Source organism: Bombus affinis, unplaced genomic scaffold, assembly GCF_024516045.1.
Source record: "Bombus affinis isolate iyBomAffi1 unplaced genomic scaffold, iyBomAffi1.2 ctg00000075.1, whole genome shotgun sequence".
Classification (NCBI taxonomy): Eukaryota; Metazoa; Arthropoda; class Insecta; order Hymenoptera; family Apidae; genus Bombus; species Bombus affinis.
The window spans coordinates 467,967-481,630 of NW_026108825.1; the positions used below are offsets into that span (position 1 = coordinate 467,967).

The 13,664-nt window shown below is 41.2% G+C and overlaps 2 protein-coding genes across 5 annotated transcripts in view; one reads left to right on the forward strand and one right to left on the reverse strand.

The window, feature by feature from the left end:
* The window catches only part of LOC126927110 (uncharacterized), a 332,444-nt gene that overhangs the window by 109,375 nt on the left and 209,405 nt on the right, over nucleotides 1-13,664 (reverse strand). Inside the window, exon 1 of one of the 4 annotated variants that reach the window (XM_050743450.1) lies at nucleotides 6,239-6,530. The exons of 2 other annotated variants lie outside the window; for them this stretch is intronic. The gene's annotated coding sequence lies outside the window, so the exon portion shown is untranslated. Of the gene's footprint in view, nucleotides 1-4,800; nucleotides 5,318-6,238; nucleotides 6,531-13,664 lie in introns of those variants that run through there. One more of the 4 variants, XM_050743447.1, reaches the window with a different exon arrangement.
* LOC126927119 (6-phosphofructo-2-kinase/fructose-2,6-bisphosphatase-like) overlaps nucleotides 6,703-13,664 on the forward strand; it is a 129,440-nt gene continuing 122,478 nt past the window's right edge. The window contains exons 1-2 of the mRNA XM_050743462.1: nucleotides 6,703-6,814; nucleotides 8,402-8,469. Coding sequence (XP_050599419.1) covers nucleotides 6,770-6,814; nucleotides 8,402-8,469 — 113 coding nt within the window. The 5' untranslated portion in view covers nucleotides 6,703-6,769. The remainder of the gene's footprint in view (nucleotides 6,815-8,401; nucleotides 8,470-13,664) is intronic.

Genomic DNA, 13,664 nt, shown 5'->3' on the forward strand with positions numbered 1-13,664 from the left:
TATTTTGTTGAGAAAGTATAAGCATATGAGAGCAATGGATAAATATCCTATAATTTGTAATATAGATATTCCCCGTGATTCAACTTGATCGATTCTACGAGCAAAAGTTAGTTGATTCGTTTGATCTTCGATTCAATCCAGAGTGTTTTTGTATCCGTAATTATCGTTAATAAGTTTTGTAGTTTTCTCTAGTTTATTTAGTAAAATAATCCAGTCTGAATCATTAGTTACATTGACTGTTTTGATTTTAATCTCGTAAGAAATTTCCTTGCTACTACCACTGATTCTCATATGGTTATTCTTGTACAATATGTCTACGGTTTTATTAGTTTGTAACAAAGATGGTTTCTCTAGTCTAACAATTCGATGTGTCTTTTCTTCGAAAATGCTCAGATCTATTGGTTTTTCTGGTATAGCTATAAAATGATTCTCAGCGTTTAATGGGATAAAAGTTATATCTTCAATGTTATAAACTACTACCTTACAGAATTTGACAGTGTTTTCTGCGCTTAAGATTTCAGGGTTACAATCGTGCTTCACTCGACGGTCGTGAATCGGCTGAGTTTGTTTGCAAATGTAAAAGTCAGATATAGAACATTGCTTATCCAAGTAGTTTTGATCGACATTGATGTAATTTAGTCCTGACGTTAAAAATATCGGATGAACTACTAAAGGTGCTAAAAACACTTTGTTCGTGAGAGATGGTATGGGATATATTTGCTCTATATCCCATTCCATGTCCATAACTGTTGGTACAGAAATTACAAAGAAAACTTTGTTTTGTCGAGTAAACAATGTGAGTTCTGAGATATCTAAAATATTTTGGAAATTCTCTTCCTTTGGTATAAAAGCGTTTCCTACTGTTTTGCTACCTAGTACTTGGGCGTAATTGTTAATAAAAGTTCCGGGATCAATAATCTGTGGGCTTATTATTCCTTGTTTTCCTAAGATGATTAAATTGAATATTTCGTCGATTTGGAAATGTAAGTCAGAGAGTGAGCTTTCTAGAGCTATGACTTTTATTAAGGTGATCTCGTTTTTGTTAAGCGTTTTAAGTTCGTTTGTTACACCTGTGTCTACTTGTTTCAGTCGCTGGATGACGTCGTTATTTAAAATTCGTTTAATCAAAGCTGTCTGGTTGGCTATTATGGTTTTTAGGCTGTTACCTTCTTCAAAGAGTTTGTCTATATTTTTGTTGATTATATCTAGATCGTTCGCGGCTAGGGTTCCAAAAAGAGTTTTACTAATAGATTCGATAGCGTCTACTAGTCCTCGTCTACTTCTGAGATGAATGTGAGCTAAGGATCGTAATTCGATGCTAAGTGTTCTGACGTTATTTAGTTTTGCTTGTAAAGAGCGTATTTCTGGTAATATGTTACAGTCTTTTCGTGTCTCGCAATGATTCCTAACTTCGGCTACTCCCTTTTCAATATATCTTACTTGTTCCAATACAGCACTAATATCTAGTCCTATAATAACATTTATGTGTTCGCTATAAAGATATGCTTTGGATCTTTTCTCATGAAATATTCCATTATTGTCAATAGGGGTTATTTTTAATCCGTTAAGGGTGGTAAAGCCGACGTGATCGTCCTGAAAAATAAGGTTTTATTCTGTTACCGTGGATTTTCTTAACTCGATCTCTAATGAGAATCTCATAATACGGTGTCTTGACTGATTTAATAACGTAGGGTCCTAACCATTCGTCGTCCAATTTATCCGACTTATGATCGTTGTGAAGGAGTATACGATCTCCTTCCTTAAATAAGGTTTGAGTTCTAATGATTTTTCTTGTCTGATCTCTCATGTACCTCTTTCTACTTTGTTCAAGAGTGTTCTTCGCTATCATTCTATATTTTTGCAATTGTTTTTGCCATAGTGCAAACATTTCTTCGTAAGTGTAATTGGAAGTTCGGGATACGGAAGACGGGAGGTTGGCTTTTCTTCCAAATGTTAGTTCGAAGGGTGAAAATCCAGTTGCATCGTGTATCGCGGTATTATACCCTAGGCAAATAAAGTCTAATACCTGATCCCATTCTTTATTAGAATCGTGTAGGCTCGTGCGAATCATGTCTTTTACTGTGGCGTGTTTTCGTTCTAAGGATCCGTTAGATTGAGGATGAAAACTAGTGGTCTTTATATGTTTGATTTTAAATGCTTCCTCGAATTTTTCCATTAGTTCGCTAATAAAGTTCTGTCCCTGGTCTGTTAGTATCGTTTTGGATGCTGAGAAGATGTAAATGTAGTGGTGCAGTAGTGCATCGATAATCGATTCGGTTCGTTGTGTTTTCAGTGGTACTAAAACGAGATATTTCGTTAGGTCATCGTGAGTCGAAAGAATGTATTGATTTCCACGTGTGGTTTTAGGCATCGGACCAATTAGATCCATGGCTATCTTTTCGTTTGGCTCTACTGATGTCTGAGGAATTACGGGTTGTTCCTTGGGTCTGATTCTAACTAGCTTTTGTCGTTGACAAGCTTCGCAATTTTTTATAAAATCTTCTATCCTTTCCATGAGGCGTGGGATTTTGAATTGGTCTTTGATTTTACTATATGTCTTTTGAATATCCAAGTGTCCACTAATGTCGTTATGGTTTTCGCGTATAATGTCTAGAGCTTGTTCGTCAGTTATGGTTTGTATTGGTTCGTATGCAAAAGTTATTTCTTCAATTTGGTCATTAATAAACATGAGTGTTATTTTGATCCTAGCTTTTTCGGCTTCGGTAAAACTATTGTCTCCTATCCCAATTTTCTTGTGTTTCTTGGTTAGTTCAAAAATTTTTCGAATCCAAGTATCTTTGTCGAATGGACCTAATGTTTCTCTATTCAATTGATAGAAGGTGTGATCGTTTGGCGTGATTTTAAGTCGTCTCGGGTGTGTCGCGTCTTCTGACCATGCGTTAAAGTGTTCTACAATATTTTCGGAGTTTGCAGGTGTGTCTGGGACTGATTTGTCGGTAATTTGGTAAATTTTTCTGGAAAGTGCGTCGGCTGCTGTGTTCTCTTTACCTTTGCAATACTGAATATCGTACTCGTATTCTTCGAGTTTAAGTCTCCATCTAATCAAACGCGAGGAAGGGTCTTTGCAATTTTTGAGCCAAGTGAGTGCTTGGTGATCGGTTCGAATAACGAATCGTCTTCCTAACAGGTATTGCCTGAGTCTCTTAACTGCCCATACGATAACTAATAATTCCTTTTCTGTGGTAGAATAATTTTTCTCTGGGGGGTTGAGTGTCCGTGATATGTAACAACAAGGATGTCCGTCTTGTGATAAGATTGCGCCTATTCCTTCATTGGAAGCGTCTGTGGTGAGTGTGAATGTTTTCGTGTAGTCTGGGTATGCTAAAACTGGGGCTGAGCATAGCTTTTCTTTTAGTGTGTCAAAGCTTGTCTGTTGCGTTTCTGTCCATCTAAAAGGATTGTCTTTCTTTGTGAGATCTGTTAATGGTTTGGCGAGTTTGGAAAAGTTTTTAATGAATTTTCTGTAGTATCCAGCTAATCCGAGAAATGACTTTACGTCTGTTTGTGTTTTGGGAATCTTAAAGTCTTTAACTGCGGAGATCTTTTTAGGATTTGACTTTATGCCCTCGTGTGTTATGACATGTCCTAAGTATTCTAATTCAGGTTTTAGAAACTCGCATTTGTCGGGTTGGATTTTTAGTCCTAACTCTTTTAATCTTTGCAATACTATAGCAAGGTTTTCATTGTGTTGTTGAATTGTACTACCGAATATTATTATGTCGTCAAGGTATACAAAGCAGTATTTGTTCAATAATCCTCGTAACGCGGTATCCATCATGCGTTGGAAGGTGGCTGGGGCGTTTTTTAAACCGAATGGCATGCGATTATAGTGAAAGTGTCCCTGAGGTGTGCTAAAGGCTGTATATTTCTTTGAGTCGGGGTCCATAGATATTTGATGGAATCCCGAAGATAAATCTAGAGCAGAGAAGAATTTGGCGTTGCCTAATTGTGATAGAATGTCGTCGATTGTCGGTAGTGGGTAGGCGTCTTGATCGGTAGGTTCATTTAATTTTCGAAAGTCGATAACTATACGCCATTTCTGTTTGCCTGATGCGTCTGATTTCTTGGGTACTACCCATACTGGACTGTTGTAAGGAGAATCTGATTCTTCAATGATATTTTTATCTAACATTTTTTTCATTTGTTTTTCAATTTCTGCTTTATGGGCCTCGGGAGGTCGGTACGATTTGGTATTGACGATTTTGTTTTCGCGTAGGGTAATAGTGTGTTTTGTTAGGTTAGTACAAGGTAGGGTATCGGATTCTAGGTCAAACACGTCTATGTAATGTAGGAGGATCTTTTCGATAGGAATACGAAGTTTGTCTTCAATATGGTCTAGTCTAATTATTTGTTTCATTTTAGCAATTTTATCGAGATCGTGTTCATAAGAAAGATCATTAGTGATTATAGTTGGTTGCTCACCAGTATTGCAGAAACATACTCTCGTCGGAACTTTATCCAGATAAATTGTTTCGATTTTGGTTTGCCCTGGGAGAATGGTTTTCGGCGCCTGGAAAAATATTTCGTTCCCGTTTAATTGTATCGATTCGTTGTTAATTCGATATGAGTAGTTAGAGAGCATAGGTAAACCAATTATTCCGTCTTCTATTAAAGGAAAATCGTCTGGCACAACGTGAAATGTGTTCATGATGTTAAAGAATTGAAAGTCTACTGTTTCGTCAGTTTGGAATTTGTCATTGCCCATGTAAAATGTTTTAGCTACTGTCATTTTAGGTTTAAATATGGCACTTGATCTTTTAACTAAATTTATTCCTGCACCGGTATCGATTAAATATCGTTTGATTTCTGTTCCCGATCGAACTCCAATGGATAGAAGTTTTCCTGTTGTTGCGTGTACTCGTACGACGTCTCTCGAGGTTCTGGTAGCGCTGTTTCCTCTTCTCGTCCCGCATTCTCCATGTTTATATTGTAGCTGCGCGGTGGCGGAAGATTTCGCTGGCTGGCCGGTTGAAAATTTTCGGCAGTAATTTGCGGTATGTCCTATTTGGTTGCACTTAAAACACTTCATTCTCCCTCCGTTGTTTATTTGAGTGCTTGTCGGCAGGCGATTGAGCGTAGTCATCGGACCGCTCCTAAGTGGGGGTTTGCGTTGTGACGATACATTCCCTCGGGCGAATGAGTGAGCTCTTATTTGCTGGCTGCACTGATTTCCGCGGTTTCGCTCAATTTCTCCGATTAATAGTTCTGCTTCGAACGCGGCATCTTGTGCTTCTTGTAAGGTGCGCGGTTTCATGCTTGATGTTCTGATTTCTATCTCGGGTTTTAAATTTAGTATGAACGTTTCGGTTGCGCGTTCGTTCTCTAGGTCTATCGCGACTGCTCGTCGAATAGGATCGCGGATTTCGTGTTGCAATGCGTATATAAGTTCATTAAGACCGTGTCGAAATCTTTTGACGTACCGTGTACTGATTCGTTAAAACTTTGCCGAGTTCTTTGTAATATATCTCGCGCACCGTTTGAAGTTACGTTAATCGATACGAACTTCCTCAGATTTTCGAATAAGGCGCCGTACGTCTCGATAACCGAATGTCTAATGCTTCTTTCGGCTTCGCCGACAATGCGTTTGGTTAAAATTAATTTCAATAAAGCACGCTTTTCCTTACATTCCGATCTAGCTTCGCTTACCCGCTTGATGAATCCCTCCACTCCAATGTCATCTTGACCGTTGAGGACTGGGATGAACTCGATGCTGGTTTTCGCGTCGAACATATGTCGTTCGTACGAGGCTGATTCTTCTTCCTCGTCCTCGGAGTTCGCTGGGTCGGAGGTTTCTGGAGTTTCTTTGATCCGAACGCGTTCTTCCGGAGATTTCACTATGCGGGTGTCCCGAGTAGTGCTTCTGCTGGCAGAACTAGTATCGTCTGTCATAATTGAGTTGAACTCAGACGTATCTACGGAGGATTGTACTCCTAGCTTGAGTTCGGCCACAGTCTTCCCTATTGGTTCTATTTCCTTGATCCGTTGAGTGCTTTCATCGCGAATTAGTTTATACAAATCATTTATAGCTGCCTTATGTTCTTCGTGCTGGCGCTGCATCATATCCAAAATTGCCCGCAGGTTTGGATCACCGCTAGTCGAAGCGACAGGTGTAATTTTCTTATCGTCCCTTTTGTCCATTTCAGAGTAATAGATCGTCGGAGTCTGACGTTATCGAATGCAATCGATCGATCCTTTTAGAGGAAATGGTTCTACTTACTAATAAAACCGTTTTTCGTAATACAGGTTGCTTGATACACCTTTGGTCGGATGTCCCGTAGGCCAAAACCGTAATCTTGTTTTATCCAACGTTGATGTATCCTGGCAGGATCGCCAAAATGTCACGTAAAATAAGAAAGAAATTTAAAGGAAAGAAGAAAACTTTATTTTTTCCTCGTTTATACACTTCTGAACTCTAGCCGTGGCCGTTCGAGACTGAGGCTCTTACAATATTTTCTTACTCTCGGTGACATCTGTTTCTTCTTTTGTTTTTCATCCTTCATTATCCCCACTACCCTGTAGGCGTACTGACTATTGCTACGCTTCTAGAACATTCGGTGGAAGGATCGTTAGGACATAGATGAACCCTCAGGTACTCCGGCAATATACATTGTCGCCAAGGTCGCCATGTGTAATGTTCAAGTATCGGCTGTCTGGAGAATGTTTAGAAGTGGTCGCCTAAGGTGACGTCAGGGCAAAAGAGTTTGGGGTTACAAACGCAGCGTTGAGAGCTCTGGCCCAACGAGACGCGATGCACGAGTGCGCTACATGGCTCGCAGGCGGAAATTCCGTAGCTGTAAGCATCAATTAGACGCGTGACAAACGTCTAGTAAAGATGTGAAATTGAATAGAATCTGGAGATAAATTCAGTATCGAAAGGAGAACGCGTGCCGTTGCATTCGATCGAAAATAATCGCAAAAGTTCAAGAGATTTCAGTATCGAATCGAGAACAACAACACACGCGATTGTATTTGATTGAAAATAATTGAAAATAGTTGAGAAAGATTCGGTATCAACACGAGAACGAGAATACGCTCGGTTATGCTTGATTGAGAGTAATCGAAAAAAGTTGAGAAAGATTCAATGTCGAAACGAATGCAAGCACGCGCGATTGCATTTGATCGAAAATAATAGAACAAAGTTAAGAAAGAATTTTAATCGTTGCGCATTTGAAGAATCCGACCGGAAGAAGAAACACGTGTTTTTTTTGTTATTATGTAACCGGAGCTGCAAGAATAGATTAGAATATTAGAACGGTCAAGGGTCGTATTTATACATAGATCGCGCTAACGGTGGACGACGCGATTAAACCGAGGCTAGTCAAGCCGGTCTACCTTTCTCCGACCGAACCGAATATCGTCGTACGAGTTTTACCTTGCTTAATATTTTTAACAACATGTACCAACGTTCCACGATAGAAACCGCAATAGTTCATGGTGTTGAAAGTAGCTTAAGATCGGCTCGTTATTTTCTCGATATTATGCGCTTTAGAAATAGTCGAGAATTGAACAAATATGACACGAATTCAATATGAAGACTACAACGGTAAAACGTGTCTTCACGTTAAATTTTAAATTCTATGTGGAAACGTATCTTAGATATTATAGGAAACTAATTATTTAATTCTGAAATTAACGGTGCATTTTTCCTTCCAAATTATATCATATTGAAATATTCCTATTTATTCTAATTTATCGTATTCTTTCTATGTGGTCTTGATATATATGTTAACAATAAGAGAAACCAACATGTAAATTCATATATAAATTACTCGCCATAATTATTAGGACATCTACACGTTATAAGCATCGATTGGAACACTTTGACACTTTTCTTTATCTGCTATATCTTACATTACAAAGTACATATGCCGCGAATGAAATAACAGATTTATAACGAAATTACTAGAAACGAAAGCACTCCATTCGTATTAAATATCAATATGTGCCCTAATATTTATGGCCGGCGGTGTTCTTAATTGAACAAAGCGATAATTAATTTTGACGAAGGGCCTGTAGCAACATGAAGACACTTTCAGTATTTAAATTGCATTTATCGGGAGAGAAAAACAAAAGTATAGGTTTCATATTCAAATGTGTTTAAATAATACAAATATTAGCTTAGATCATGAATTTATAGCACGTGTCAAAATATGATATAGTTTTGGTTAATTTTGACTTGCATTCTGCTGGTTTACACAAATTATTGGAAAGCTACCTCCTTGTTGCAGCAATCTCTCCAAATATACAATACAAAGAAAGACAATTGAAAATCGATATAGTCTAATGTCTATTTAAATAAAATGCGTAGGAAGAAATATACTGAAATTTGAGTTTGCGAGTCGTCACAGTTAGTTGCATTTAAGAATTTTCCTGTTTGAAGATCCTGGACGCCACGTTGGTGATGCGAGCGCAGCGCGCCGAGGTCTTCGACTATTTTTCCGGGCAGCGGTTATCGCGTCCTCATTATCGAGTGCGTCTACGACGATCCGGTTGTACTGGAGCGAAATTACAAGGAGATATTGCGGTACAGCGCTTGCTATGTTGGCATGGATTCAATAACAGCCGAAGAAGATCTACGATTGAAGATAGCTCATTACATTCGATCTTACGAGCCAATGGATGAGAAGACGTATCCACGAATCCGTATCGACACCGGCAGCATGGATATCGAGTCCTGCATCGTGTCTGGCGATGTGGAGACAAATGTCCTTGGATATCTTGGAAGCGTCACTGTTGAGCCGCATACTCTTTATTTCTCTCGGGTTGGTAATCCATCAAATTTTACATTTGTCATCGTTTAATCCCCATCTCAAATGTTCTAATCCTAGAAGCTCAGCCTTAGCGTCTTTAGTCTTAATTATAAGAATTTTTCGACAAGTGATAATGATAACGATAATGAAGAAACGTGTTTGTTCTTAGATTACAAGCTGAGTCAAGGACAATTGAGCCAGGTCGTGGCGCTTGCAATTATTAAAAAGATTAACATACATAACTGAGCACTTCATTTAGCATGACGAGTCCTCAATTGTTTACACACAACATGTTTTAAAAGCATACGTATACGTATACGCATACGTAAAAACATACATATTGTATTTTTAAAATCTTGCTATCTTATCAGGGTTTGGTTCCAAAAGTAATTTCTTCTCGCCTGATCGTAATCTTATCATTGCTACGCCTCTCTTTTTGAACGTAATCAGAATATTCTACGATTTGGTAAAACTAAAGCTCTCCCTCTCTCTTTTGATTACAGCACGGCGAAAGCGAGTACAACGTATTGGGTAAGGTTGGTGGTGACGCAGTTTTAAGCGCACGTGGCGAGAGATATGCACAAGCGTTGGCCACCAAGTTCAACGCTATGCGTATTCCCGACCTGCGCGTGCTAACTAGTCGCCTTCGAAGGACTATCGCGACTGCTCGTGGCGTGGAATCGCCCCAAGAACACGTGACAGCACTCAACGAACTCCACGCCGGTATCTGTGAGGGGCTGTCTTATGAAGACATGCAGGAGCATTATCCGCAGGTAATTTCAGATCAAACGCGTCTTCCTCCTCGAAATTTCGTCACTGCTTGCATTGAATTACGTTTAAGGTGTTGTTGACCAAAGTGAAATAGCGAGTGAAGATAATTTATACTTTTAAGGATGATTCATCGAAAAATGTGTAAATTCGGTTTCACTTACTACTTGCCTAATCTTCTGGCTGTATTTAAACGAGCCTTCAATCGGTTGAATTTATCAATCCCTAGCTCTAAGAGCTTTAATTTATTTGTGTAGTAAATGGTAGATAGCTGTAACAGTTATCATTGTAGGTTATAGGGTATAACGGTATAAGCTTTTTGGGTATATAGAGTATATAGGGTTTATAGGGTATAAGCTTTTTGAATTAATCTAATTGTATCAGTATTATGTTAGAAACATGGTACTATAATTGACACATTTAACATTAGTATTTGATCAAAATTTTCCCAGTGATTGATTAGTTAATGCAGTTATAATTTGTATTTCAATAAGTTTGGGATCCTAGATATGGAATATTTATTATCTACTAGGTTTGTCAATTTAATTCTCTAAGCGAACAACTTTCAATCGTATCTTGGAAAATGAATAATAACATAAATCTTCACGGATGACTCAAGCATTGAATACTTGGCCACTGGGGAAAAGTATCGAGTGACTTAACGTCTGCGCTAACAGTCTGTAACTGATTAAAATTCAGTTGTATGCAAATTTATCCATTTACATCCACGAAATATTTGCTTGACTAATGAGAATGAGCGTTGAAGTTCAAAGAAATATTCCCAGTCAAGTACATAGCAGATAGAATATAATCACAATGTTTCACGTTGCTAGATCGAACTCAATCAGTCTGATTAATCTGAACGAAGTTTTAGAACATGGATAAATGAATATTATTGTTTAATCGAGCTATCGCGGGGAGACGCGGTCGTTAGAATACGCGTCAACGAGAGTCGTAAATTCCCGTTACGATTGGATTAATCGACACCACGAATAGTTCGATCCCCGTATTTCGGTTAGGATAATCGGGGTGGTTGATGCGGTATAACACTGGAAGTCAGAGTTATAATAATGTATATTTCCAACACTTTATACAATCACACAAAGTAGTAACGCCGTTGATTAAGATACAGATAACGAGAGAAGAGTTAGTCTTGAATGAGAGAAGGAGAGCTTTAGGCGCTCTAGGCCCTTGAGAGTTATAGGAACTGTCGGAGTTCTGGATAAGTGAGAGCCTTAGAAGACTCTAGGCCGTGTAGGCACCTTGAGAAATGATGAAGGAACTCAGAAAGATACAGGAACGGTGAGAGTTGTAGGAAATGCAGGAACCCTAGGCACCGTGAGAGACGATCAAACTCCAAAGTTTTATTCTAATGTGAATGCGGAGGAAAGCTTGGTATGGGTGTGCCCTTTGAACGAAGAACGCGGATTCGTTGCTTACATTTTCAGTTAGTAAAGTGAGGGAAATAATCCGCGATGTCGATTGGTTGGGACCAATGTTAGGAAGGAAGAGAGGAGGAAGAAACCTCCTACCAACTTGGGTCCTAGGCGACATTGTTTATAGGGAAACTCAGATTTTCGGTTAGGTATATCTCCGCTTTCTTCGTTATTCTTAAGAGCACATAATAAACCCAAGGACCTTTCTAAAAACCGGCCGAAAACACTTCTGGAATTAGAAAGTCTTTTCTGGCAAACAGATGTGCTTAGACCTTGTGTGCGAACAATGCAGCTAGAATTGCAACTTTATAGTGGGTCCTTGGGCCTATGGAGTGTTAGAAGGACGACAGGTAGACCGTTGGTTGGCAAGCCGCGCGCGATGGCGTGCAGATGTGTTGCACGGCGTAACATCCTCCCCCCGTTGAGAGGGCACCGATCAAAAACCTGTAGAGATAAAATTGATTAAATCTTCTATCCGCCTCCTTGTTGATTGTTGCTGCCCTGTGTACTGTGGCCGTCCAGAGGATGTAGTGGTCGCCAAGAGGAATTTGATGATACGGCTGGAAGGCCGGTGCGCTGAGGATATTTGTCTGTCTTGGAGACTGCTTCGTCGCTGCGTCGAAGGACCGTTGACTGCCTTGTAGTCTGGACCGCCGTGGTTCTTGGCATTGCCAAGAAAGTTGCCACTGAAGTTCACGGATCCAGAAATGTCGTGAAGAGCTCGGCTTACGAAGTATTGTAGGACACCTCAGACCTGGAGGTGTCGTTATACATCTCGCCGATTTCCCAATGGTAGATCATATCTGTATGGAGATGCGCTTTTCATCTGCCTTCTTCGATGTTCGTAGTTGCCTTGATGAGGCCGTCGTCGCCAGGGTAAGCTCGATGATACGACCGAAAAGCCGTTGCGTAGAGGACACCCGTCTGTCCTGGTGTCTGGTTCGCCGTTGCGTTAAGGGGCCGTTGAAGTTCACGATCCAGGATGTATCGTGAAACGGTTCGGCCCATGCAGTATCGTGGAACACCTCGACCCATGAGGTGTCCTTGAATAGTTTGCCCCAGGAGGTGTCGTTGAATGAAACTCCGGTGATGCATGGTATAGATTCGAACACGCCGCAGAGTTGTGTGTTTGATTGGTGGACTGAGCTCCCCCCGATGATCTGCCCCAATTGTGCTATCTTGTCCCACATGTCGTGGATTGTATCGTGGTAAGACCTGGAGCAGATTTCGCCTTTCTTGTATGGTATCTCTGCAACATCAGATTCGTGAAAGTATTGCATGTCATTTGGACATCCTCGTTGCTGTTTCGGCTGAGGAAGCGTGGAGGAGGTCATGGTTGATTGAGGGACGAGGCTCCCCCCGTAGACCCATCCGGATCGCGCCTTCTCGCTGATGGCTGGTAGCTGTACCGGCGTGGCCCAACAATCCGCAAGAGACAGAATCAGAGATTTGTCCCACGTAGTGCTCTGTGGGCTTAGTGGACAAGTGTTGAAATCAGCTGGCGCGTTCTGAAAACTACTAACAATTAAATGATTAGTCATAGTGGTAATAACGTGGAGATGATCCCGATTTGGGTTACTCGCAGGCGTGGCTCCTCGCCGCCGTGGCGATGGAGAATTCTTCGCGTTAGGTCATGGAGTCATATCTCCGATATGATGTCCATGTCAGGTGTAACATGTAAAGTGGTGTTCTCCGTCGGCGGAGTATAACTGTTTTTGTCCTGGACGTGATTCAGTTCCTTCCTGTCTTGCAGATCTGGAGCATTCGGCTGATTCGAGACATCTTGTGTAGTTGAATCAGATGGTTGCGATGCTGACGATGGGAACGTGGTTGTCGTCAGATCGCGTGTGGGTGACACGTTATGAGTGTCACGCGGTAAGCTCAGCGTGGTATGCGACGAAATCGCCGTTTGAGTGGATGCGATGGTTTCCGTTGGCGGAATACGACCGTTGTTGTCTTGGATGAGAGTCGGTCCCTTCCGGTCCAGAGGGTCTCGAGCGATTGATTGATTCAAGACGTTGTGTAACGTCGAATCAGATGATTGCGATGCTGACGCTGCGAACGTGGTCGTCAGATCGCGGACAGTTGACATGTTGTGAGTATCACGCGGTGAGCTCCGCGTGGTATGCGACGGGATCGCCATTTGAGCTGGTGCGATGATTTCCGTCGGCGAAGTACGACCGTTGTCGTCTTGGACGGGATTCAGCTTTGTCCGATCCAGAGAATCTCGAGTGATGGACTGATTCAAGACGTTTTGTGGCGTTGAATCAGATGGTTGCGATGCTGACGATGGGAACGTGGTTGTCGTCAGATCGCGTGTGGGTGACACGTTATGAGTGTCACGCGCTGAGCTCCGCGTGGTGTGCGACGGGATCGCCATTCGAGTTACTGCGATGGTTTCCGTCGGCGGAGGTTGATCCTTGTTGTCCTGGATGGGATTCACTTCCTTCCGGTCCAGTGGATCGTGAGAGGTTGGCTGATTCAAAGCATTTCGCGGCAATTTGATACCAGTGGCTGATCCATTGTGTGCCGGTCTCGATGACCGGGGTTGTCGTGCTGTACGTTGGTTACGTCTTAGCCGATCGCATATATCGTTATACTGTTCTCTGATCTCGAGACCGCGCGTTTGTTCTTCCGGGAGTTTAAGCGACGCGGACTCGCGGCCGACGGCTGATTCGCCGCTTGTCGA